The 26,389-nt window shown below is 51.4% G+C and overlaps 2 protein-coding genes across 6 annotated transcripts in view; one reads left to right on the top strand and one right to left on the bottom strand.

Moving 5' to 3' along the window:
- NBEAL2 (neurobeachin like 2) overlaps positions 1 to 8,099 on the bottom strand; it is a 30,434-nt gene extending 22,335 nt beyond the window's left edge. For 3 of the 5 annotated variants that reach the window (XM_027523842.1, XM_027523844.1, XM_027523841.1), the window contains exon 1: positions 7,828 to 8,099. In XM_027523842.1, the coding sequence (XP_027379643.1) occupies positions 7,828 to 7,878 (51 nt within the window). In that variant the 5' untranslated portion in view covers positions 7,879 to 8,099. The remainder of the gene's footprint in view (positions 1 to 7,827) is intronic. The other 2 variants (XM_027523843.1, XM_027523845.1) reach the window with 1 other exon arrangement.
- Positions 8,100 to 10,390: 2,291 nt separating this feature from the next.
- Positions 10,391 to 26,389, top strand: part of CCDC12 (coiled-coil domain containing 12) — a 36,365-nt gene continuing 20,366 nt past the window's right edge. Inside the window, exon 1 of the mRNA XM_027523861.1 lies at positions 10,391 to 10,544. Coding sequence (XP_027379662.1) covers positions 10,449 to 10,544 — 96 coding nt within the window. The 5' untranslated portion in view covers positions 10,391 to 10,448. The remainder of the gene's footprint in view (positions 10,545 to 26,389) is intronic.

Here is a 26,389-nt window from a genome sequence, read left to right as displayed (position 1 = left end):
ACAATAGTGCCCTTCATTCAGGGCACCCACAGCTCCCTGAGCAGGGTCTGAGGCCTCTGGCCCAGGAAATGATACTGGAAGACTCATCCATACCTTTGCCCTGCCCTCAGGCCAAGTCTTGTCTTGGCTCCCCATCGGCCCTGCAGGTCTCTTTGCTTCAGGGACACAGGTAAGCCCCAGACAGCCCTGACCTCTAAGCTCCTCCCAGGGCATAAAGTGGGCGGTAGCCTGGAACTAAGCTCCTCCTTCCGTCCCTCCACCTTCCCTCCTTCCACGAAGGCATCATCTGGAGCTCCCATCTAACAGTAGGGCCCAGAAGGCAACTTTCTTTCCCAGGGGCAGAGGGGAAGGACAGGGACTAAAGTGGAGAAACTTTACGGGCCAGGGACTCATCACAGGCAACACCCCGATACTGTTCCCCGGCTGCCAAGACCTCAACTCCAGGCCCTGCACAACTATCTTTGCATGGACAGCTCATTTTCTGGCCACTTGTGGGCCTCAGACCACAGGGCCAGGACTGAACGGGCCCCAGGGAAGAGGGCCTGACCCCAGCAGACTGGGCCAGGCCCCCCAGAAACTGCGGCCGAGCAGCCCTCCACCCCGTGGTTGAACCCTCTCATACATTTTGTCACAGAGCTGAGACCCAGGCAGCTCAGAGAGAGGGTGCAGCCACCCAGGTGCACACCATGAGGACTTTCTGCCGGTCAGTTCTCTTTGGTGACCTCGCCACCCTATGCTGCTGGCCGCCTCCCTGCTCACCTACCTCTGTCCATTCCATACCTCTCCTCTCCACAGACCAGCAAGGACCCAGCATGCCCAGCCCTGAAAACACCAGAGCCGGCCAGGGCTCTCAAGACTATTTCTTCTGAAGTCTTCCCATGGCAGATGGGAAAACGGGGGGCCCCTGAGGGGATGCCTCATGCACTACCGCAGCTGCAGCTGTGCCTCTGAGGATGCTAAAAGCCAGACCCGTGTACTAGGCCAGGCCCACTTACGGTGGCTAGAGTCAGTCAGCCCAGCTGACCACACAACTCACGACTCTGCCTTGGTGATCCCACAGATCCCAGTCTACCTGCAGAACTCTCCCAACACCATCCTCCCTTCTACTCCTAAACCACCCCTAGTCAAGCCACCGTCTCTCCCACCCAATACATGAGTCTCTTTTGCCCACTGTAGCTCTGATGAGCACCTATAAGCCACATATGATCATGTCCTCCCTCCCTGGACCAAAGATAAAGGCTCAATTGCTAAGGCAGGCATCCTGGGTCCCTAGTCCAAGCAGGGCCTGCTTCTCCAGCCTGTCTGGCCTTCGTATCTGTGATGCATACTCTCCTGTGCAGGCCTCTGCTCCCCACCCAGGCCCCGCTGCCGTCTGTGACTTGTGCTTGTGGTACTTAAGCAGGAATCCTTCACCCTCTTCATATCCATCACCTCGATCGGCCCTCCCAGACCCGGACAGGCCCCCTCAAACTCTGCACACCTCCTGCTTCCTGTCCCTAGAACCATATCCTCTGCCTGTCCGGTCTTGCAGACTTCCAGCAGGTCCAGGCTGAGGCAATGCAGGCGGCAGCCTCGGTGGGTTCTGGAGGGGTCTCTGAAGCACAGGACTAGGCAGGGGAAGGGGTAACTGCCTGTCTTGGCTCTGTGGGTCTCACCTCTTTACCCCTGGACGCCTCAGCCTGGCTCTAACCCGGGTCCTATGACTTGAGGCTGCAGTGCTGGGGACTGGGAGGCTGAGCAGAGCAGGGGCCTTGTGCATGGAGGCAGTGCCACGTGCAGAAGTTTCCAGAGCCTGAAAGAGGCCGCTGTGCTGCCTGGGCTCCCACACTCCTCTCAATGCTCCGCCTCGCCGGCTCCTCCTTCCCACTCCAGCTCTGAACAGGAGCATGGGCAGGCCAGCCCACTCCCTACCCCACCTGCCTGGCCCGGGGTCCCAACCCTGCCCCTCCCGTCAGGAAGGTCAGGAGCAGCCACACTCTGCCCTGGGCCCTGCAGCCGGGAGAAACTGTGGGTGTGGGGGAGGTCAGTTTCCCGGGGCGGGGGGGGGGGGCGCGGTTCTCAGAGTCATCCCTGTAGGGACCCCAATTTATGCCCCACCAGCCTTGAGGACACTCAGTGCTGAGGGAGGGGAGCTCCCGAGGGCTGGTGAGGCCCTGGATGGGCAGGGAACCACCACTTCCTCAAACTCTGAGGTAACTGGGAGGATGGGTGGGCATGGCTGTCTGTCGGGGGGACAGGGACCACTGAGTGCCTGGCGCCATGCTGAGACCTGCCTGCCCTACCCCAAGCCTGACAACTGCCCCGGCTTACTCTGTGTCCCAGGCCCCAGACTTTGCCCCAAATCCCCCATCACCATCAAACACGAAAGTTCTTTAAACAGCACCCAGCGCCCGCCAGGGCACATCGGTTACACCACTGTTGGGGCAGCTGGCCGGCCGCTCTACCACAAGCTCAGGGTATGTCCACTGCCGCCTCCTCCAACTGAAGCCCCACTGGCATGGTGCCCACCTCACCTCCAGCCTCACGTGCCACATTCACTGGATGCCCCGCTGGGTATTACTCACTGTCCCCACCCCCGCAGGTCTGCGTGTGTTTGGCTTTCCGTGCTTCCTCTGCCTGAACGTTCCCTATCAGACTCAGCACCTCCCGCAAAATGCAGCTCTGTCTGGAACTTCAGAGTTCGGGGGTCCCACACTGAATGTGGGTAAGGGCGTGGGTTCTGGAGTCCAGTCCCGATTCTTACACTTGGTAGCTTACTTAACAGTAATCTCTCAAAAGGGAACCCTCCTACACTGTTGGTGGGAATGCAAATTGGTACAGCCACAATGGAGAACAGTAGGGAGGTTCCTTAAAAAACTAAAAATAGAGCAATCATATGGCCCAGCAATCCCACTCCTGGGCATATATCTGGAAAAAAAAAAAAACAAACATTCTTTGAAAAAAATACATGCACCTCAGTGTTCACTGCACCACTATTTACCATAGCCAAGATAGGGAAGCAACCTAAATGTCCATCAACAAAGGAAAGAATAAAGAAGATGTGGTATATATATACAATGGAATATTATGCAGCAATAAAAAGGAACAAAATAATGCTATTTACAGCAACATGAATGGATCTAGAGATTGTCATACTAAAAGAAGTCAGGCAAAAAGACATATTATGTGCTATCACTCATATGTGGAATTTAACTTTTAAAAAGTGATATGGATGAACTTATTTACAAAACAGAAATAGACTCACAGGTTTAGAAAACAAATTAATGGTTACCAAAGGGGAAAGGTAGAGGCGAAGGATATATGGGAAGGTTGGGGTTAACATACACATACACACACATATACACATACATATATATATAATAGATAATTATAAAGGAGTATAGCATAGGAAACTTTATTCAGTGCTCTAAAATAACCTATATGAGAAAAGAATAGACATATGTACATGTGTAACTAAATGACTTTGCTACACACCTGAAACCAACACAGATTGTAACTCAACTATACTCCAATACAAACAAAAATCTAAAAACAAAAAAAACAAAACATTAACCTGTTTCAGCTGCCTCTTTAAAAATCCTTGCTTTGTTTAACAGGTAAAGGCTCCCCAACCACACCCACCAGCATGTGGTAAGGTGAGTGGGCTCTGCCTTCCCAAGCCCTTGGCATTCTATAGCATCCCTCTCTTCTCCCCACCCACCTCCATGAGTGACAGATGAGAGGCAGACCTTGGCTCACTGGCTGAACCAAGGTCCCAAGGGCTACTCCCCAGCTGGGTTGTCCAGGCAAGTGGAATCGGAGGATCATGGTGGACCCTGGGTTAGTGTTAGGAGCAGGGTAGGGAGGGCAGACCGAGGCTCCATAGTGGTGACTCCTCCCAGTCAGCACCCCTTCTCCTGGAACAGGCAAACAGAAATGGGATAAGGTGGATGGAGCCCGATCAGGATGACCTCTTTCAGGCCTGGGTGTCTTCCCAGTCAGCATCAGGAGGGGGATGGCAATGTCAAGCTGAAAGTGGCTTTGGGCTACACCAGGAAGACTGGAGGCCAGACTCAGAGGACCTCAGGCCAAGGAATGAAACGAAGATGGGGACTTCTCCAGGGCCAAGGCAAGTGAGACTAGTGGTCCAAGGGCCTAGGTGGCTGGGCAAGCTGCTCCCCTTACCTGGGGAGGGGTTCTTGAAAGGCATGGACCTTCTGGTCTCCGAAACACCCCTAGGGCTTAACCTTCCCCTTGTCCTATCACTATGGAAACCAAGAATTTCCTTTCAGGGTCCCCATAGTAACCGACCTGTTTCCATGGGGACCCCACACTTCCACATCAGCTCCCCAGTTGCCATAACAACTCCAGTGATTACCAGCCCCTCCCCCAACTCTGGGCTCTGTGCTACTCTCCCCATTACCTCAGTCTCTCCCTCTTCAGTTGCCTCAGTAATGAAGGCAGGGAGGAGGAAACCCTGGTTGCCCCTATGAGGTATGGAAGGGGATTGGTGTGGCCAAGCAGCAAGGAGGTCCTTTTCCTCATCTCAAGAGGGTGAACTGAGGCATAAGAAGAAATATGGCCCAGCTAAGGTCCCAGAGGGAGCAGAGGGCCTGACTAGGTTTCCATGATGCAGTAGAGCTCATCGGTCAGGGTGAGGGACCAGGAGGGGTGGGCAAAGCAAGGTCAGCTGGAGTTCTCACCTGACCTCCCTGGAGCCCCGTGTCCTCAATGACATAAACGGAGTTCAGCCTGGGGTCCACACCTGCACCCTCAACATCTGTCCCGACCTTTGGGTCCCCAAGTGCCCCTCAGCTCTCATGCACCCCAGTGCTCCCTTTCACTGGAGGGCTACCGAGCAACACTGCTGCTCCAGCTGCAAGGGGGCCGCTCATCTGCAACATTTGCATCACCTTTACACACCAGTTGCTAGCCTTTGGGTGCTGTCCCCAGTCCCCTTATCCTTGCACCCACTTCCTAAGCCCTCACTGGGGAAGCCCTGCTGGGGGGGTCCTCTCGGTGTGCTGCCACCAGTCCCTCTCACTCCTGACATCCTGCCTCTCATATTTCCCATGGCCATGTGCCTGATCCTCCCTGTCCTGCGCCCTCAGATCTCAAGGCCCAAACTCCGTCCTCTGGCACCACATCCCTGACCAGTCACTGCTCTGGGGCCTAATGCCTCCATTCAGCTATTCAGCTAATACCCAGGGAGCACCTACTAAATATGAGGTGAAACTGTGGAGCAGCAAGCACAACGAGTGTGCAAACGAGGACATGCCTGGGCTTCAGTCCAGCTCAGTCAGGGTGGGGGGGACAGGGCGCAGACCCACCTGAGTCCTGCCCACGGGGCTAGATCTTTCCTGGGCAAAGGAGCGCAGGACGGAGGCTGGCTGGAGCTCTGCTGGACAACCTTCGTACGACCCCGCCTTGGTTTCCCCGCTAAGGCCCTGGGAGGCTTGGACTGAATGATGTCTAGGGCGCACTCTGCTCCTCCTTCAGTAGCCACCCACAGCCCCCTCACCCACTCGTGGCCCCCAGAGGTACAGGGTGAGTGGGGCTGAATCTAGGGTCTGTGAGGGGAAAGGAAGGGCAGAAACGGGGGTGCTCCCTGGGCGGGCCCAAACCCACAACTGGGGAAACAGGTTTGCCAGCTGATGTCAGCTCTCACTGCTGAAGGGAGGGGTGAAAGTATTGGGGGACCTACTGGCTGGGTGGCTGGCCAGCTCAGGGTTTCTTAATAGCCTCTATCAGTTCAACCCCTTACCTATCTTCCCCTCCCCTGAGCACACACACAATAGGTCCCTGCAGGGCTCTGATGAGGACAGCCACCAACCACTCCAACCACTCCCTGGGAGCTCAGTGCAGAGGGTGGAGACCACGTTCCGGGAGCAGGAGCAGGACCAAGCCGGCAGGAAGGCCGTGCTGGGAGGCTGGCTGGAGCTTCCTCTCCCCAGGAAACCTGGCCCCTCCCGGCTCCGGGGTTCACACTCATATCCTGGATTTGTTTGCCTGGCCCCAGGCTGTCCCCTGCCTGCCCAGGCTTCCAAGGCTACAACCAGCTAGCCTGTGCCCCACACCTTCCAAATGAGGTGAGGAGTAGGAGGGGGAGAAGGGACTCAGCACAGGTGAATTCTAAACACCTGTGAGGGACTGCCTGCCTGCAGAGCTCAGCTAGAAGGGGCAGCAAGAGGCACCCATGTTGGAGGTACAGTTCTGGGAAACCAAGACACACCTTCCCCCAGCAGCATGCCACCCTGCCCGAAGACCCACCATTAACAGCCCTCAGACTCATCACCTCATTCAAGCCCTTCACCTGATCACGGAGAAGAAACTCACAACCAAGAACCCGCCCACGACCACGGGGACAATCAGAAGCACAATTAACATCCCTCAGATCAAGCCCCCCTTCACCTGGTTACAACTGAAGGAAGTGAAGACCAAGAACCTGCCCGCAACCACGAGGGCAATGAGAAGCATAAGGGCCAGTGGCAAGTTTCCTCCTAAAGCTTTTCCCCATCACCAGGACCAGTCTTTGGACATAGAGACAGATAAGCCGGGGGAACAGGATCCAATGAAGCAGGGAAGCAGGAAACTTCTCTGGCCTAGACCAGTCATACTGGCTACCCCAGTCATACTGGCTACCCCTCTGCAGAGTCCAGGCCACTCCAGGCCAGGACTGTGCCAAATTTACAGATATGGAAACGGAGCTCAGGGTGTAAACAGTATGCATGCCCTGAATCACACAAAAGATGGACTCTACTCCGTTCACTGCCTCCTGCCAGATGCCTGGATTTCTCACCACCCAAGCGGGCTCAAGAAGCTATGGCCTTTGTGGCCTGGATTCCTGGTCCCTGGGGCCCCAGACCTAGCCTACAGTCCCGAGAGACAGTGGGCTAGCCTCTTCTCAGAGGGCCCGCTGATATGAGCATGAACTTCCCCCCAGCGCCCAGATCAGGAGCATACAATGGTCCATTGTGCCCAAGGTGCACCTGAGCCAGGAGTGTGATGCCAGGCAGGTGCAGGGAGGAAGGTTGGTGCTGGGTGAAGGGCAGAGGGGTGTTGCCCTGGGTTCTCTCCCTGGTTCTCTCCCAGAAGGAAAATGGGGCCCTATGTGTTCGATACAGTTTGGGGGACACCTGTGTTGCTCCCATCACCTTGAGGCCACTTAAGGTAATCAATGAGGCAGGATGAGAATCTCAGGAGACAATGGTATCCCTCCATCCCTTTCAAACATCCCTCCCAGCTTGTCTGCATTCCCCGTCTCCACCCTCAGCATCCAGAGAAAATCTTTTCTTTGGGCTGGACCCCCGGTAACCCACACCCTCCTCCGCGCCCGGGGTTGGGGTGGGGCCGGCTGGGGTCAGGAACTCACCACGGTCAGTTCGCTGCAGCGGATCTGATGAGTTGACCCAAGACCGAAGTAGGGACCTCCCACCCAGCCCACTCGACCAAGACTACCCAACTGGGCGCAGCCGTCAGGAGGAACAAGCCCAAATGTAAAGTAAGCCTCCCAACCCGGCCAGTCTCTTTCCCGCCCCCGCCGGGGCCTCAGTTTCCCCATCTGTAAAAGGTAAAAGCCGGCTTGGTCCAGGCCCCTCTCCTCCGGCACAACCGATGCTACCCAGTCCGCACCCATGAGGCTCCAGTGTGGCGCGCGCCCGTAAGGACCGACCCCCAGGTGTAAACGCCAGAGGCACCAGCGGGCCGGGGGCGCACACGTGCGTGCGGAGCCGGAGCAACCCCGGCTCGCGCGCAGATACGCGGCCCAGGTTGTGCCGGGCGCAGGTGCAGCAGGCGCCGGGCGCGCGGAGCTGGGGGCCCGGCGGGCGCGGGGCGGGGCGGGCTCACCTGCGCGTAGTAGAGCAGCCACAACTCGTAGAGCCGCTCCGAGGCGGCCATGGCCCGATCGGGCTCCGGCGCTGCCGCACACCACCTGCCGCCACCGCCTCCTCCTCCGCGCCGCCCGCCAGTTGCCCACGGCCAGGCCCATGAGCGGAGGGCGTCACTCCAGGGCGGAGCGGCGCGGTACTACTTGGGGAAGTAGTACTGGCCCCCGCCGCGCTCCTCCTCCTCCCGGTCGGCCGCCGCCCGGCTTCCTGCACTTCGGCGGCTGCCACCGCCGCCCCGCCCCTCCCGGGACCGAGCAGAAGGAGGGGAGCCCGGCGGGAGGAGGAGCCTGAAGTCAGGGCGGCCCGAAGGGCGCCCAGCGGCCCCGCCCCCTCCCAGTGCCTCGGGTAGGGCCAATCTGAGCCTTCCGGACTAGGGTCGGGGTCTGGGATTCCAGGCTTGCCCCAGGTCTAGACCTGACCGACAAGCAGCCCGCCTGGCTGGAACGGCCACCATTCGTGCAAGGGAGAGGCTCGCGGGCTTGGGGGAAGGGGCTGCAGGCCGCGTGTAGATGGACAGTGCCCTTCAACAAGTTGTGAGGACAGTAACCGTGACGACCACTTGTAGAACTTACTACGTGCCAGGTGCTGGTCTAAGAGCTTTATGCGGAGACCCAAGTGCCACCTTTTTTTTAATCCTATTGTTAGTGGAGCAGGATAGTGTGACAGGAGTGTGGAGTGGGGCGAGGGGATAAGAAAACTAGGACAAAACTCAAATAGCTCTGGGCGAGCAGTTTCCTCCACCTGTTTAGCAGTAGTCTTCACCTCGCCTGGATCCCCTCCTTCAGGAAGCCTTCCTAGATGCTCCAAGTGGAGGCAGCCTCCACTCCAGGGTTCAGCATTTGGTTCACATCTTTTAACTTCAAGAGGATAAAGGCTAAAGGGTGCCTCGTGTCTCTGTTTGACAGGCAGAGAAACTGAAGCCCCGATGGACCAAATGAGGACCATTTGGGCAGCATGAACAGGGACAGATGCCAGACAGTTTTCAGACCCAGTGCCACCATCACCCCTGGGCCTCTTTCTTTCCCTACTTCCGCCACCCCCAGCTCCCTGAGAAGTGAGGAGGGCCCTTGGTGGCCAAGGGTAAGGCCCTCTATTGGGGCTGCGGGGGGTGGGGGTGGGGTTGCAGGACCCAGAGAGTTACCATCAATTGGAGGAATTGACTAGTCTGGAGCCCACTAGATCCCTGATGCCAAGAGGAGACAGACTCTGTCTCCATACCCATCCTATTCTGTCCTCGTGGGTTCACGGGCATCTCCTCCACTCTGGCCTTTTCCCCTGCCCCATCCATCCTACTTCTGACATTTCCTGAGCACTGACTACCTTCGTATTGTGTATCACCTGGATACCTGGAAGGACACCCCACACAGTGCAAGGGAGAGAGCACCAAAAGGCCCAGGTTACAGAGGTCAAGAGGGTCATTTGTGGGGACAGGCTAAAAAGGGTTGTGTGGCCCTGGAGATCTCTGTTGGGAACTGGGAAGGAAAGAAGGAGTGGGTGTCCACCTGCTGTCAGACTGGGAGACCGCAAGCAGGGAACAGCCTTGTTGAGACAAGTCACCAGTGTAGGCGGGCGGGTGGGGGGCATGGCCTCCTCTCCTCAGATGGGAGGAAGTGTGGCTCTGGGAACCTGGATAGGCTATCAGAAGGTACTGACTTCGACCAAAGAGGTCTGTCTGTTGTAGGTTGTCAGGGCATGTTAATTAACTTGGGAAAGGATACCTGGCAGCTCCAGCTGCGGAGCGGTGCACCTATTGGTGCACCACTGTGTGCGCCACACCGTCAGCTTAGTTCTCAGGAACTAAGCTCAGGATGGTCTCTTGGGGCCCCCTGGGCCAAGCTGGGGTTTGCTCTTCTTCAGGTTAGGTAGTCTGGCTCTAGGTACTCTGCCACCCCATGAGGGATTAGGGGTGGGAGGGGAGCAACCTTGAACCCAGAGAAAAATGGCCATTCAGCCAAGCCCTGCTCTGCTCAGGCTCTGTCTGAGCTGACAGCGGCCAGAGACGGGCCCAGGGGCCCATGAACAAGTGTATCATGGAAGCCACTGGTATCTTTAGAGGAAAGGAAAGGCAGACCACTTAATCTGGGGTCGGAATGGAGTCAGGGAAGGCATTCGAGCCTTGAAGAATCAAAGTGGACAAAGATGGGTCAGTTCAGTTCAGTAGCTCAGTCGTGTCCGACTCTTTGCGACCCTATGGACTGCAGCACGCCAGGCCTCCCTGTCCATCAGCAACTCCCGCAGTTTACTCAGAAAAAAAAGATGGGTCAGCGAATTGCAAAGTGGCGCCTAGGTAAAAACCAGAGAGAGCGATGCGCTCTATCCTCCTTCACTCAGGTCTGGCTGCTCTTGCCGCTTTTCTTCCTAATTGGCATTGGACGAATCGAGCCTTGGAGCCTTCTTCACCGGCCCCGAAGAGTTCGGAGAGTCGCGAGGGAGGAAGAAGGCGGGTCCGTTGGTTGGCTTTCAGGTCTTCCTGCTCTCCCATTCTCGTCCCTGGATTGGCCGCGAGAGGCTCATCTACACCTTGGGCCTGCGCGCTGAGGGGCGAAAGAAGGTTGGGGGAGGGGGTTGTCTGTGGGCAAGATGGCGGCGACTGCAGCCGGTGTGGGCCGATTAGAGGAAGAGGCGTTGCGGCGAAAGGAACGGCTGAAGGCCCTACGGGAGAAAACCGGACGCAAGGTGAGGAATGCCCTGTGAGAGCCGTGGCTGAGGTAACCAACGTTTGGATCCGGCATAGCGACGAGAGGGCAGGGGGCTGCTGGGAAAAGGCAACGGCCGAGGTCACGCATGCGCGCTGTTGGAGCATGCGCACTGCGTCTGTGCCGGCCCAGTGTGGCGTTGCTAGAACTGTTAGTCCTTCGCTGGTGCTGTCGCGCATGCGTAGCGACGGGTAGGGCAGTGGTCGTCGCTCCGCAGTCCCTTTGGCCTCTGTGTTTTCCGTATGGGACTCCAGGGCCACTACGAGTTTCGCATGGTCATTGGTTTAGGCGTGGTTTGTTCGCGTCTGAACACGCTGAGTGTTCCGTTTTCCCATGACCGTCCGGCCTGTGTGCCAGAGCGCTCGGAAAACGGCAGTACGTACTGTACTCTGGGCGCCCAGCTGAAAGCCTTGAGTGCAGAAACCGACAAGAACGATCCATTTCTAGATTAGGGTAGACTTCGGGGAAAGAGGCGGGCGCTTAGTTGTTTACCAGACTCTTCTTTGGGGCTGGACCGTCTAGTCCTACTGGTTGCCAGACTTGGAAGCGTTGTTCCTTTGTCTTGTTTGACACCAAAATGGCCTGGTTCTGTTTCTACTTTGTTCATCTCGAAAGTAATCGAGGGAAAGGAGAACTCTGAGGCTCACTGCTTCTGTGCGAACCCTGGACCTGTCACTTGGGGTTGTGGGATGTGGGACAAATTGCTTCATCTCCGTGAGCCTCGGTTTCTTCATGTCTCCAGTGGAGGGTAACAACCCCTAAACGTTCGTTCTCACTGGGTTATTTACTGTTAGATTATCTATATGCAAGAGCACTGGAGACTGTAGAGTACAGAGGATGGACGTTGTTTATTCTGCTGTGTTTGGATGGGCAAAAACTTTGTCCTCAAGTGTGCAAATTACAAAGGATGTTAAATGTCTAGACCTGCAAGGGATTGGGGAAAACAGGGAGGCCATTTTCCAACTAAAAAAAAAAAAAAAAAGGCAGGTCCCTTTTGTTTGTTACCTTTCTGCATGGCTCTCTGATGTCCTGCTAGAAAAGAGGAAGGGGAAGTAATAGAGAGTGAAAGCCAGCAGAATTGCCTTCTGTGTTTATTGGCAACTTTTCGGTCCTGTCCGACAGTCATCTCTGCAAATTTCATCGCCCAGGCATGCTCAGGACCTCAACTTTATTATTATTTTTTTTTAGGACCTCAATTTTATAAACATTAGCTAGTCGACTGGAGCTGTTGGCTTAGATTTAGGGCCCAGATGATTGAAATTTGGGTTTGAGGGCAGAATACAAAGAACAAAACAGCATCCTGAATGCCCCTTACAATGGGAAGGAGGCCTAGGCTATCAGAAAACTGACCTTTAAATACACTATATATTTATTTTTGGCTGTGCTGGGTCTTTATTGCTGAGTGGGCCTATCTCTAGCAGCAGCGAGCTGGAGCTACTCTGTGGTGCACAGGGCTTCTCATCGAAGTGGCTTCTCGTTTTGTGGAGCTCTGGGATACAGACGCAATAGTTGTGGCACCCGGGCTTAAGTTGCTTCGCAGCATGTGGGATCTTCCCAGATCAGAGGTTGAACCCATATCTTTTGCATTGGCAGGCTGATTCTTTACCACTGAGCCACCAGGGAAGTCCAAAACTCAGCTTTTAAGAGGGATTCTCTCAATGGGCTGAAAATACGAGCCTATTTTTTCCCTTTGCTTTAAAAAAAGTTGTGTAGAATATACATAAACACAAAATTTACCATTTTAAGTGTACAAGTCGGTGTCATTAAGGACATTCAGAATGTTATATAACTATACCACTATTTCCAACACTTTTTCATCATCCCAAATGGAAATCTGTGCCCTTTAAACAATGTCTCTTTCCCCTGTCTCCCCAGCTCCTGACAACCACCATTCTTTCTGTTTCTTTACTATTCTAGGTATCATATAAGTAGAATCATGTAGTACTCGTCTCTCTGTTTAGCGGCTTATTCATTCAGCATAATGTCAGGGTTCATCCATGTTGTAGCATGTGTCAGGATCTGTTAGCAGGCAGTTGGATTGCTTCCGGGTTTTAGCTGTTGTAAGTATGTAGAGGGTGTACAAACATCTATTTGGGTCTCTGTTTTTGCACTTATATCCAGGAGAATTTGGGGATCCTACAGTAATTCGGTGTTTAATATTTTGAGGAACCGCTGTGTTTCCCATAGCAACCACATCATTTTACATTCCCAATGGCAGTGCTTAAGGATTCCGGTTTCCCCACATTCTTGCCAACACCTGTTATTTTCTGTTTTGTTGATTATATACATACTAATTGTGGTTATAGTTTTGATTTGCATTTCTCTGATGGTTAGTAATATTGAACATCTTCTCATGTGCCTATGGCTATTTGTGTGTTTTTTTTTTTTTTTTTTTTTGAGAAGTGTTTATCAATCCTTTCCCCATTTTTTTTTTTCTTTTTGCTATTGCTTTGCTCATTTTTTAATTGGGTTTTGACTGTAGTTGTTGAGTTGTAGGAGTTCTTCATGTGTTCTGGATATTAAGCCTATATCAGATAGGTGATTTGTAAATATTTTCTCCCACTCCCAAGGTTGTATTTTTACTTTCTGATAATGTCTTTTGATGTGCTGAGACTTAAATTTTGATGGTCATTTTCCCATTTTCTGTTGTTGAGGCTGCTTTTGGTATTGCACCTAATGAACCATTGTCAAATAGAAGATCATGAAGCTTTTCCTCTGTTTTTTTCTAAGAGTTTTATAGTTTTAGCTCTTTCATTTAGGTCTTTGATCCATTTCAAGTTAATGTTTGTATATGGTATAATGTACTTTCTTTTGCATGTGAAGGTCCTGCTTTCCCGGTACGATTTGTTGAAAAGACTGTCCTTTTCTCTATTGAATGTTCCTTGTACCCTTGTTGAGAATCATTTCACCATATATGCAGGAGTTTATTCCCGGGCTCTCTCTCCTGTCCCATTGGTCTGTTGTTTGTCCTTAGGGCTGTATCACACTGTTTTGATTACTGTAGCTTGGTAGTAAGCTTTGAAATCAAGAAGAATGAGTCCTCCAACTTCATTCTCTTTCAAGATTCTTTTGGCTATTTGGGATTCCTTGAGATTCCATATGGATTTACTTTTATTTTTTCTGTTTGTGCAAAAAGCACCATTGAGATTTTGATAGGGATTGCTCTGAATCCATAGATCATTTTGAGGAGTATTGCCATCCTAACAGTATTGTCTTCCAGTTCAAGAGCAAGGGATGTCTTTATGTTTATTTACATCTTCAATTCCTCTCAGCAGTGCTCTCTAGTTTATACTGTACAAGTCTTCAGCCTCGTTGGTAAATCGGTATTAATGTTCCTCAGTATTTTATTCTTTCTCGTGCTGTTGTAGATAGAGTTGTTGTCTTAAATTCCTTTCAGGTTGCTCATTGCCAGAAGTGCTGCTGATTTTCATCAGTTGATTTTGTACCCTGGAACTTTGCTGAATTTGTTATTGTTCCTGAGTTTTTTGTTTTTATTTTTATTCTTGTTTGTTTTTATCTGGCTGGGTTGTTTGTCTGTTTTGGTCGACTCTTTGGGGTTTTCTGCATATAAGATCATGTCATCATTGAACGTCCTTTTTTGGCAGGTCTAGCTAGGAGCTCTTGACTATTCCACTCATATAAGCCTTTTCCCACTTACAAAGGGAAGTTAGAATTTTTAGTTGATTCTTCAGTTTCCACACAGTGGTGTCAATGGTGCAGCAGTGGTAGGCGATGAAATGTTGTTTGGTTTGTCTGCACATGGGTTATTAGAGCTAGTACTCCTTTCGTTCAGCAGATGTCTATTGAGCGTGCACTGTGCACCAGTCATTCAGACGCTGGAGGTGCCACAGTGAACCAAGCAAACAGAAGCCTGTGCCCCGGGCAGCTTCCATTTAGCTGGGGGAGCACACAGTCGAGCAAAATGTATCTCACGTTAGATGGAGATGGTGTTATGAAGAAAAGGAAAGAAGGAAGAGAGATGGGGCATAGATGGTGCTCCTGTTTTACTCAGTAGCTCTGGCAGTTTAATTTCTTTATTAAAGGCAACAGTATTTTCAGATTTAACATGGTTAATGATACCACCTGCCTGGCTTATCTTATCTGGTGTTGATGACAACCTTGAGAAGAAGGAAGAGGGCTAATTTGTAGGTAGAAGCACTGAGACCAATAAACATGAGGTGGTTTTATTTGTCAGGTAACGAGGAGGTACCCTAAATGAGCGCCGGGGTGAGGAGGGACACGAGAACGGGGTGGCTGTCTTTACTCACTGAATGGGACTGGTTTCTCTGAGGCAAAGTGGGGAAGGTTGAGAAACCTTCCTATGTATTTGTGATTCCTTGAGATTTTATGAATTACATCCCCCCAAAAACAACAGTGGCATAAGAGTATAGACCTCAATCCAAGCTGCCCACATACCTTAATCTTCTCTGGTTAAGACCCTAACTAGTCCTGATTCTGGCCCTTCTTCACACCAGCAAGGATGGGTGTGGCCTTATTTGCCACAGTTCCTTTTCTTTCTTTTTGATATATTTTTTTATTTTGGTAAAATCTGGGTGACCTAAAATTTGCCATTATACTGTTTTTCATCGGCATTAAATATATTCACAAATGTTGCGCAACCATCACCACTATTTCTGCAACGTTTTCATCACTCTAAACAGAAACTCTGCAGCCATTAAGCAATAACTCCCCATTCCTGTCTTACCGCAGCCCCTTGTAGCTGCTAACCTACTTTCTGTCTCTCTGAATTTGTCTAATGTAAATATCCCATATAGAAAGGAATCTTTCAGTATTTGTTCTTTGTATTTGGCTTATTTCACTTAGTGAAATAATGCTTGTAATTCTGGGTCCATCCATTCCAGTATGTAACAGTTTCCTTTTAAAAGCTGAATAATATTCCATTATATACATATATATATATGTACACACGCACACTCACCTTATATATATACACACAACACATTGTCTAGTCATCTGTTCATGGACACCTTTGGACAGTTGTGGTTAGTACTGCCATTGGTATATTGGTGTACTTTTTGGTGTATAAATCTTTGAGTCCCTGTTTTTAATTCTTCTGAGTATCTATCTAAGGAGTGGAATTACTTGTAATTCTGTGTTTAACTTTTTGAGAAACCGCCGAACTACTTCCCACAGCAGCTGTATCATTTTCCACTACCACCCGCAATGCATGAGGATTCCAGCCTCTCTACATACTTGCCAAGACTTGTGATGTTCCTTTAAAAAAAAAAAATTCTAGCTCTCCTGGTAGGTGTGAAGTGGTGTCTCATTGTGGTTTTGGTTTGCATTTCCCTGATGATTATTGCTGTTGAGCACCTTTTTATGATTTTCCATTTGTATATGTTCTTTGGAGAAATAGCTATTCATGTCCTTTGCCCGTTTTTAATTGGGTGGTTTGTCTTTCTGCTGTTGAGTTGTGGTTGATTTCTTTACATATTCTGGATATTAAACTGTGGTCAGATATGGGATTTGCAAGTATTTTCTCCCATTCTGTGGGTTGTCTTTTCACTTTATTGGTAGTGTCCGTTGATCCACGACAGTTCTTAAAATTTTGATGAATGCCGATTTATCTTTTCTTACCTTTTGTTACCTGTGGTTTTAGTGTCATATTTAATCTTCACAGTTCTTGAGTGACGTTATTGTTGGGGTAGATGCCTGGGAAAAAGACAGTCAAGAGTCTACAGTCAGAGTTAATTTTCCAGCCCACAGTCATTTCCTGTGGGACCTGTGAGTGGGAAGGAAGTATAGCCTGCCTGCTGCTGGCAGATAGGAAGCGAGGGGTCTCCTCACCCAGAGAGGAAGTGGTGCCCCGCTTTTATAGTTCATTCCTCTGATGTGAGGACGAGGCCGCTGTGGGGCAGACTCCAGGCTTGAGCACTGCCTCAGCCTGTTGGTGGAGAGTGCCTGTCTGCCCCTTGGGGGTGGCTCCCTGCTGGCCCCTAGACTCAGTGGTAGGTCCTTCATTGATACCATCTGTGCGCATGGTTTTGCTGGAGGTATCATGGTTTCAGGCATGAGGTTGATTTTCCTCATGGTGTATCTTCTCCCTCACAAGACTGTAAACTCATAATGTAGTGTCGTCTGGAGGAATCCGTCCTGAGAGTGTGACAGACGGACTCAAGGTTCCAGTCACAGAGTTTCCGTGTATTATTCAGTAGTAAAGCTCCATCATGGTTGTGCAGCTTGGCAGTTTTCCAGAGTGCTTCCTTGCTAGCCCATGTGATGCCACTGATTTGAGAAGGGGCAAGACAAGATGGGGTTCAGAGGTGCTGGGATGCCCAAGGTCCTGGAGCCTAAGTAACTCTGCTGGATTCTAGCTCAAGCAAGACCCTCTGCTAGAGGGGGCTTTTATTCAGGGGCAGCCTCACTTGTAGCAGCATCCTGCAAGTCAGCCAGTCCAGGGTGACAGGTGGAGAGACCACATACAATATTCGATCGTGCTCCTGGGGTTCCTGGGAAAGCCAGGCTGGGTCCAGGATGCTTCACGGGAAGGCAGAGTGGAACATGAGCTGAGTTGTGATGGATGGGACTGAGGTTGGAGTACTAAAGTAGCTGGAAAGGAATGTTCCAGGGGAGCATTTTAGAGGTGGGGACATCAGGGGCACAGAGAGGCCAGCAGGGGATGCTCCAGAGGGTTTGACAGCACACAGTTGGCAGGAATGAGGTCTAAAAGTGCCGCTGGGCAGTCTGGTGGCCAAGTTCTACAGGAGCCAGGGCTTCCGGCTGGGAGGGCCGCCAGCCTTCCCCGGGCACATATTTCTGTATTGTAGCATTGGAACCTCGTTTCCTGATGCTCATCCAGAAGTTCCAAGCCAGGTGAGTAGGTGAACAGTTCAAGGCTGTCGATGAAGCTCTATGTCATTCTCTTCCGTCCTGGCCACCAGGGCACCTTGAGGCCACTTTCTTCTCTAATCTCATCCTCATCAGCAGCCAGATGGAGGCTTCCAAAAGTGATTCAGTTGGCACAAACATTCGCCCCTTGGCTGTTGGTTCTTCTGACATTTGGCCTGGATTGGACTGTCTCTTTCTGCCCTGAGACTTGGAGACTGGTTGTCTGCTCAGCCAGCCCCTCAGGGATTGGGTGTGACCTCAGGCCCAAGGTTTGGCTGTCAGCTTTCAGGTTCAACAGCAGTTCCTGTTTTTCTCTCTAGAGAGAGCAGAGCAGCGCTGTTCAGTGTTCTCCGTACAATCTGTGCCGTCTAGCGCTGCAGCAGTGAGCCACATGTGGCTCTTGAACCCTTGAAATGTGGCTAACATGCGTTAATTTTATTCCATGGGCTTCCCTGGTGGCTCAATGGAAAAGAATTCACCTACAATGCAGGAATCGCAGGAAACCCAGGTTCGATCCCTGAATTGGGAAGATCCCCTGGAGGAGGACATGGCAACCCCACTCCACTATTCTTTAGTCTGGAGAATCCAATGGACAGAGGAGCCTGGTGGGCTACAGTCCATGGGGTCGCAAAGAGTCAGACACAACTGAAGCGACTTAGCACGAATGCAGATTAATTTATATTTAGACAGCCATCCTTAACGTATGACTGCCTTATAGAACAGTGTATCTCTGGAGGGCTTGCTCCATTTCATCCAACTCATAAGAGACCATAAGTGTCTCACCTGAACGCCCATTTATTAAGAGCCAAGAGGGAGAGGGCAGGTGGCAACCCAGGTGACCATCACGTCAGCCTCGGGGTCTAGAGTTGGGGCAGAAGGCTTTGAAGTTGTCAGTCTTTGTGGCCAGCATCTCCAGCCGATGTATATTCCTGACCTTTTGAGTGTGCACCCAGTGGAGTTGAATGCTGACCATTCAGTGGTACAGTTGTGATCTTCACACTCAAGACACGTGCATGTGGAGAGCGGAAGCAGTGCCAAGGCAGAGGGGAGCAAGTTGAAACTCTCTGACTTGGGTGTTGTGGGTAAAGTCCTAGCCAGTGTGGGGTGAGGGCATAAGAGGGAGCTGGAGGGAAGGGCTTGCATGGGTTGTGGGCAGCAGAGGGTGGCAGCAAGCGAGGGATGATGGAGGAGAGACGAGCGAGCTGGGGTGGCAGGGGTAGTCCAACTTGTCCGTGACCTGCTCATCTCTCAGAAAGCTGTCTCTGTCCCCACCCCATATGGCCGCATCCCCATGCCCAGCAGCCTGATTGCTAAGTCACTTGAGGCAGTCATGTCTCCTGGGTTGACAGCCTTTTGCAGGTTGGCAGACCCAACATTTACATGACCGCTTATAGGGTCTCATGACTTGTTCATTCCTGAAGCAGTCCTTTAAGATAGATGTTGATTACTCCCTATTTAATAGGTCAGGAGACCTGGGGCTGTAGGGACCTCTCATGTCTGTGCTTTGTCATGTTGTCAGTCCCGGGTGGTCCCTTAAGCTCTGGCTCTGTGTCCCTCTCCACTCCTCACCCCCTGAAGAAGAGGTCACCTTCCCATCACGTACAGAAATTGCCACCGGGTTGCCTGGAGGGATCCACAAGACACAGCAGAGAGCATGTGCTCTGTGTGTGTAGACTGTCCGGTTCAAATCTCAGCTCCACTCATAACCTCTTTCGGATGAGAGCAAATCTTTAAAGCTCTAGACCTCCCTACCTCTGTCTGTAAAATCCAGACCTTGTCCGTAGCCAGGAGCACAGAGAAGGGGTCCAAAAGAGTCCATCTTAAAGTCTTGCACACGGGCCTTTTACCAACGTGGGCGTCTGTCCTGTCTCTACTGCCCTCCTGGAAGCGGGAGTTCAGGTGGTCCTCCAGCCCTCTTTGCTGGGTGACAGTGGGTAGAGCCCACCCTGTTTCCAGCGGAAGCAAAGAGGACATCCTCCTGGTCCCCTGACTTTACTCAGCCCAGCCCTGATTCCTTGAAGGTATCAATAGAATTCATTTTTAGTGCAGAAGGTTGAGATTAACCAAAAAAAGAAAAAGTGAATTTGCAGAGCTGCACCCTCAATGAGGTGTGCAGTACCCGTTCATCCTAAGGACCAATCTTCACTTCCCCACCTCTGCTCGGACCCTGAGGTCTTAGAGGCCAGTGAAAGGGAGAACCTCGTGGGTGGGAGGTTTGGGCTCCCCACACAGACACCTGTTGATGAACCAGTATTGAAACCTTGGATTGAGTCATCCCCTCAGAGGGCCCTGACTTGTTCATTTGTCAAATAAAGGTGTTGAATCAGTCAGAGGTCCTCACACCTACTGGTGCCCCAGGATCACCTGGGGACACAACTTGCAGTTTCTTCCCTGGCTCCATCCGAAACCTCCTGTCGGGATCTTAGGATAGTGGCTAGAAATCTGAGCATTTTTGAAGTTCCCCAGATGATTCTGATACGGTATTTATCTGGAAATCCCGGATCACTCCCTGGACATCCCCCCTTGACAAAAGGAAGTGGAACACTCCTTTTCCTGGAGCCCTTCCTCACTGCAGAAACTCTGCAGCCAGCCACCCAACAAGTATTTATTGAGTACCAGCTGTTTGTCAGACCCTGGGGATCTAACCTGTGAATAAGACTGCCTCCCTGCCTCCAGGGGCTTCCATGGGAGGGGCGGGTAAGGGGTGGGTACGGGCCCTTGTTCCTGAGATAAGTCCAGGGGAGAGTGGTCTTGCGGAGGAAATCAGGAGTCCAGTTTAGGCCACTTTAGTTCAGAGATGACTATTAGACACCTAAGTGGAGAGAGACTGTTAGGCAGGCATCTGCTCTGCTGAGAGATTCTTGTGTAGGAGGATTCGAAGCCCTAGACGAGATCCCCTGGGTACCGAGCTTAGACAGCAGAGGGGGTTAGATACTGCCTAACAGTGTATAACTTTATTGCTACTTCTGTCTCAGGTATTTGGAAAAGGTGTATGGATTCATTACACATTTTAATGTATTATCTATAGATTATAAGATAAAGTCAAACATGTATCTGCTGATAATTTTCAACTTGACTTGTCTTTATACTTAGAAATGTCTCTTAATAGTAGGCTTCCCTGATGGCTCAGATAGTAAGGAATCTGTCTGCAGTGCGGGAGACCTGTGTGCGATCCCTGGGTCAGGAGGATCCCCTGGAGAAGGAAATGGCAACCCACTCGAGTATTTTTGCCTGGAGAATTCCATGGACAAAGGAGCCTGGCAGGCTATAGCCCATGGGGTCGCAAAGAGTCGGACACAGCTGAGCGACTGTCACTTACTCAACAGTTTTCCAAAGTGCCTACACCGTTTTACACTCCCACCAGCAGTACTTGGTATGGTTAGTCTTTTTCACGTTAGCCTTGCTGATGGAAGTGTAGGGGTATCCCTTTGTGGTTTAAATCTGCATTTTCTTCCTAATAAAATTCTGTATCTTTTCTTATGTTTATGGGAAGTGCCTGTTTATGCCTTTTATTGGGCTGTTGTTCAGTTGCTTAGTTGTGTCCAAGTCTTTGCGACCCTATGGACTGCAGCATACCAGGCTTCCCTGTTCTTCACTGTCTCCCAGAGTTTGCTCACACTCATGTCCATTGAATCGATGATGCCATCCATTGGGTTGCCTGGCACTTTTTCCTATTGATTTTGGAGAGTTCTTTATTCCAGTCCTGAGCGGGTCCTTTGTTCTGTATGTGTACTATAGCTGTCTCTCTGGATCTTGACTTTTCTTGCTTGTAATCACATTCTTTGATGAAGAGAAATTCTTCATTTAACATAGGCCCGTTTATCCATTTTTTCTGCTAATGCTTCGTGGCCCATTTAGGAAATGGCTGCATACTCTGGGTCATGTTGATATCCCCTTGTGTTGTATTCTAAAAGTTTTATTGTTTTAGATTTATTGATTTAGATTTAGTTTTATCACCTTTAGATTGCTGATCCATCTGAAATTTATTTTTATGTGGTTTAAAGTAGATGTCAAGATTTTCTCCCCATATGGATATCAGTGACTCAGCACTATTTATTTTTTTAGAAAGAAGACTATTTTTCTCTGAATGGTTGGCATGCAGTGTTCTTGATAAGACATACTGCTAATCTCCCGCAACTTTTTTTTTAAATATTTATTTATGTGGCTGTGCCAGGTCTTAGATGCAGAACGTGGGCTCTTTAGTTGTGACATGTGGGATCTGGTTTCCTGACCAGGGATCAGACCCAGGCCTCCTGCACTGGGAGCAGACTCTTAGCTTCTGGACCACTAGGGAATTCCCCTGCAGCATCTGAGAGTAGTGGTAGTTATTATAATAATAGTAGTAGTGATTTTTTTTTGCTTTAAATGTTACTGAGTCCCAGTTCATGCCAGCCCCCCAAGAGATAGGCAGCTCCTTGGAGCAGGGACAACTCAGATTTATTTTGACAAGGATTTAGACATTTCATGGCCTGGGCAGTTGTCTTGCGCATTCTGTGTCCCATAACTGAGCCTGTTGGCTTTGTGCACAAAAAGGGACTTATTTCGGACTCATGAGGAGGGCGGGGGCCTGTCAACTGGCTCCCCAAAGCCACTTAGACTCCATCCACTCTGTCCATACTCTGGAGCAACTAGGGGCTGTTCTGACTAGAAATACGAGTTGCCTCGAACAGTTGCTTCTAGGTCAGTTGTCTAAACTTGGGCTTTGTGTTTTCCATTCACGCCTGCTGACCCTTGGAGCAGGATGTGGTTGCTCTGTGGTACTAAGTATTGTAATCCAGGATTGAAATGCGATCTGTGCTATTATTATTATTTTAAAAAATTTGTTTGTTGGAGTCTAGTTAATTTATAATGTTGTGTTAGTTTCAAGTGTACAGCAAAGAAGATCAGTTATGCATAGACATATGTCCACCCTTTTTTAGATCCTTCTCCCATATAGACCATTACAGAGTATTGAGTGGAGTTCCTGTGCTATAGAGTAGGTCCTTATTAGTTACCTATTTTATATATAGTAGTAATGTGTATGGGTTTCTCTGGTAGCTCAGCTGGTAAAGAACCCCACTTGCAATGCAGGAGACCCCCGTTCAATTCCTGGGTCGGAAAGATCTCCTGGAAAAGGGATAAGCTACTCACTCCAGTATGCTTGGGCTTCCCTGCTGGCTCAGACGGTAAAAATCCGCCTGCAGTGCGGGAGACCTGGGTTCAATCCCTGGGTCTGGAAGGTGCCCTGGAGGAGAGCATGGCAACCCACTCCAGTATTCTTGCCTGGAGAATCCCCATGGTCAGAGGAGCCTGGCGGGCTGCAGTCCATGGGGTCGCAGGGTTGGACGTGACTGAGAGACTAAGCACAGCACAGCAGTAATGTGTGTGCATCAGTCCCATTTTCCCAGTGCATCTCTTTCCCCCTTTTCCCTCTGTGTTCTTGTTTCAGGAGAAGATATGCCCCATGTTTCATCCTGAGATACTGAAGAATACCTCCCCCCAACACACACCCTCATATTTTCCCACCCCCCCAGATACCCCAACTCACCTCCACATACACACAACAGTATACCCCCAAACCTCCCACCCCCGTGGACTCCCTTGCATCATTGCACCCCACACCTCCCCACACACCCCAAACAGCAACCCGCCACACTACGCCCACACCTCCTGTACTCCCAACCCTCAGTCCCCTCATCCCACCCCTGTACGCATCCCATAATTCCCCAAAGCACACACGCCCCACACCCCATGCCCCACGCCCTTAACACTGCCCTCCCCCCAGCACACACAACCCTGAACAGCTGGGAGGACTCGCGTGTCTAGCTTCTAAGCCCCCGCAGAGATATGGGAGACCCCGTGGCGGAGCTCGCTGTGGCTGGGGGTCACGGCTGGCCCTGCTTCCTCCAGGGCCCTTCCCTCACTCCTGGGCGGCCTGGCTTCTCCCCGGTTTTGTTGTGGAAGGAAGCAACAGCTTGTACTCTGGAAAGAATTCCTAGAGGAGAAACAGTTGCTATGGTAACGACTCCCAGTGGGGAGTAAAATCTACACTCCAGGGCTATATTGACTCCAGGCTCTCAAGAGCTGCTCTGTCTAGAGAAGGTGCGAGTGGCTGTCCTTTCAAGGACAGCACTCTGTCTCCCTCCAACCAACCCACCTCTCCTCGTGTTCAGGGCAGGGCTGCACACAGGGTCTGGCAGGGCGATCTGAATGCTAAAAAAGAAGTGTGTGTGTGTGTGCGCGCGCGCATGCATGCACGATCTGAATACTAAATAGAGAGCGTGTGTGTGTGTGTGTGTGTGTGTGTGAGTGTGACAGCTGGAGAGGCAGTTCTCCGCTGACAGAGCCTTCCTGCCCTGGGTCCAGGAGTCCTTGCGAGCCAGGCTCTCTGGGGTGAGCAGCAAGTTTCCGAGCCCTCGCCTCACTCCTGCTGAGGAATGCTGGCTGTGTGCTGGGCCTGTGATGGGGGCCAATTTCAGCGAGGCTGGGCCCAGTGGGGCGATGGACCTGTGCACACCGGTTGCAATCCTGCTGACTGGCGTGCACTGTCCTAGGGCCGGAGTGTGTGTTGGGGGGTGCCCCGAGAGAGCTGTGTGGGCTCGCAGGAGGGGTGAGGAGGAGGGAGTGTGGAGGAGGGAGTCCTGGACCCACTGTGAATCTCCTGTATGTTATTGACTGGCCTGTGGGTCACATCTTCATTTGGGCTTTGTGCTCCAGGCGGCCTAACTCTGACCTGGTGGAGGTGCTGCAAAAACCCTTGAGGAGGGGTGTGAGGGGCTGGCTGTCTGGAGCCTTGGGAGAAGGAGGGTGGGGTTGGAGCAGAATAGGCCGGTGGGAAGGTGTCTGACTTCAGGGAGACCGCCTGTGGAAGCCCCCGCCCCAGCAACCCCGCACACTGCGGCTGGCTTTTCTGACCTGGACTCACATCCCCTGCACGCATGATGGAGCTGCCCTTCTAAACCGTGGTCAGCTCAAGGGCAAAGCCTAGGTTCTCCTCGGGATGAAGGGAGGGGAGGGGAGAGGCGTGCGTGTGGGGTCAGTCATGTGCCCCTTTTCAGCGATGGGGTGAGGGGAGCAGGCCTCACTTGGGTGATGGAATTTCAGGGGCCTCGTGCTCAGGATGCAGGTGAGAGCGTCCGGCGTCGCCGTCATCATCATCGTGGTCGGCGCCTACTGTTCATGGTGTGGCCACAGCAGAGAGCTCCGCACGTCACAGACGCTCCCTCATTTAACACCCCTCTGCACTTTTGGAAAGTGCTGCTCAGAGAGGCCCACGAACTCAGAGGAGTCCCACAGCTCTGCTTCCTTGTGCGGTTCAGCTTCTCAACCTTTCAGCCCAGCACATGGTTAAAAGAAAAACTGCTTTGCTTCCAGAGGAAGTATGTGTAGGTGAAAACCGAAAGACCTTGTTCAAGCAATTTTTTCCCCCACAAATAAATGTGCCACTTCTGGCTTGTAGTTTAAATTTGGTTTTAATGAGGACTTTATCACTTGGAGATCACACCAGAGAGGAGACAGCTGTCTTCCCTGTACTTCTCAGACTGTGACACTCTGAGAAGCAGCTGATCAGAGGTTAAAATAGCTTCTAGTCTCCTAGGAGCTTCAGCGCACTTTGTTGCTCTGTAAACCTGACTAGCCTGGGAGTTGACTTGTCAAGAATTTGCTGTTTGAACCGGGGTGCCAGGGTGGGGGCCCTGCACATTTCAAGCTCACCTCCAGTTTGGGATGGAGGGATAGTGGGATAGTGAGAGGAACCCAGGTGAGACCCTTGGCTTGCCTGCATCTGCCGTCGGCCTTTGTGGTGGACCTGGTGGGATTCTGGAAACACATCCACAGAACACTTTACATTCCGAGCCCAGCTGCTCCATTTGCAAACTGGGCCTCAGGACCTTTGCCTGGCTTGCATCCAGGGTTTCCCTGTGGATCAGATGAGTCAGGGTATTTAAGAAACTTGGAGTGCTTAAAGTGATGCTCATGATGTGTTCTTGTGCTGTTCTTATATGTGGTCACATGAAGCCAGGGTACTTAATTGCAAGCAACAGAAATCTGTTCTGGCTGGTTAGTTCATTAAAGAAAAGAGAGCATACCTTGGAGATAGGCAGTCAGAAAGAAGCCCAGCGTTTCACAGGAAAAGGGCTTGCCCTCAAATGTCTAGACACAGCAGCTTGCTTGCTGCCAACACTTCCAGAGAGAAGTCTGTTTGCTGGCCCCTCTCCCTGCTGGGACAGCGAGTAGTGGGCACTTTCAGCTTCTAGAGCGTGAAGCTGGCTCGTCCTCTCCCAGGACTCCACATGGAGCCTTCCCAAGTAAGAGAAGGGTGTGGGTGGGCACTGGGCAGCCCATAGAATGACCTGGGAATTCAAGTTCCAGTCACCTTCTTGCGTGGCTCCAGGCAACGTGATAAAATAGACAACATACCAGTCTGATTGAAATCAAGAGACCCCAGGTCTAGACCAGCCCAGCTCTTGGCCTTCTCATGCTGCGCTCTGCCTGGGTCTCTCGTGGCCTGTGTTTATGTTGTATGAGAGATTTCTCTGTTTCTTCTCATCCTGTCTACTCTGATGCAGAGGCCACCCCGATGACCACAGTAAGCCCTCAGGCAGCTTGGGGTGGCCTCATACAGGTCACTTCCCCCCACTGGTCATCCTCTTTGAGAGGAGGGATGTGGTCTGACTCAGAGGCTCCTCAGCTGGGGCCATTCACTGGAATCGTGACCCCAGAGTGGGCCAGCCCTTGAAACATGCAGATTCCTGGGTCTTACCCTGCAAGATTCTGATTGAACGCGTGTCCTGGGCCTCTGGATGTAGTTCTTGTTGGACCTGAGGTCTTTGCAGCCCTAGAGTTGGTGGCTTTGTTACTTTTCTCACTCGGTAATGGACGTGGTGATCCTTCGGTGGCTCCTGTGCGGAAAGCACTCCCAAGCCTTGAGGCTGTTTATTTGAAAGAGTTTTGGGGGCGTGCTGCAATCAGAAACCTCTGTTTAAAAGCTGACCTGTC

The sequence above is a fragment of the Bos indicus x Bos taurus genome, chromosome 22 (genome assembly GCF_003369695.1).
Source record: "Bos indicus x Bos taurus breed Angus x Brahman F1 hybrid chromosome 22, Bos_hybrid_MaternalHap_v2.0, whole genome shotgun sequence".
In the NCBI taxonomy this organism is placed as follows: Eukaryota; Metazoa; Chordata; class Mammalia; order Artiodactyla; family Bovidae; genus Bos; species Bos indicus x Bos taurus.
This window is presented reverse-complemented; position numbering and strand designations above follow the sequence as displayed.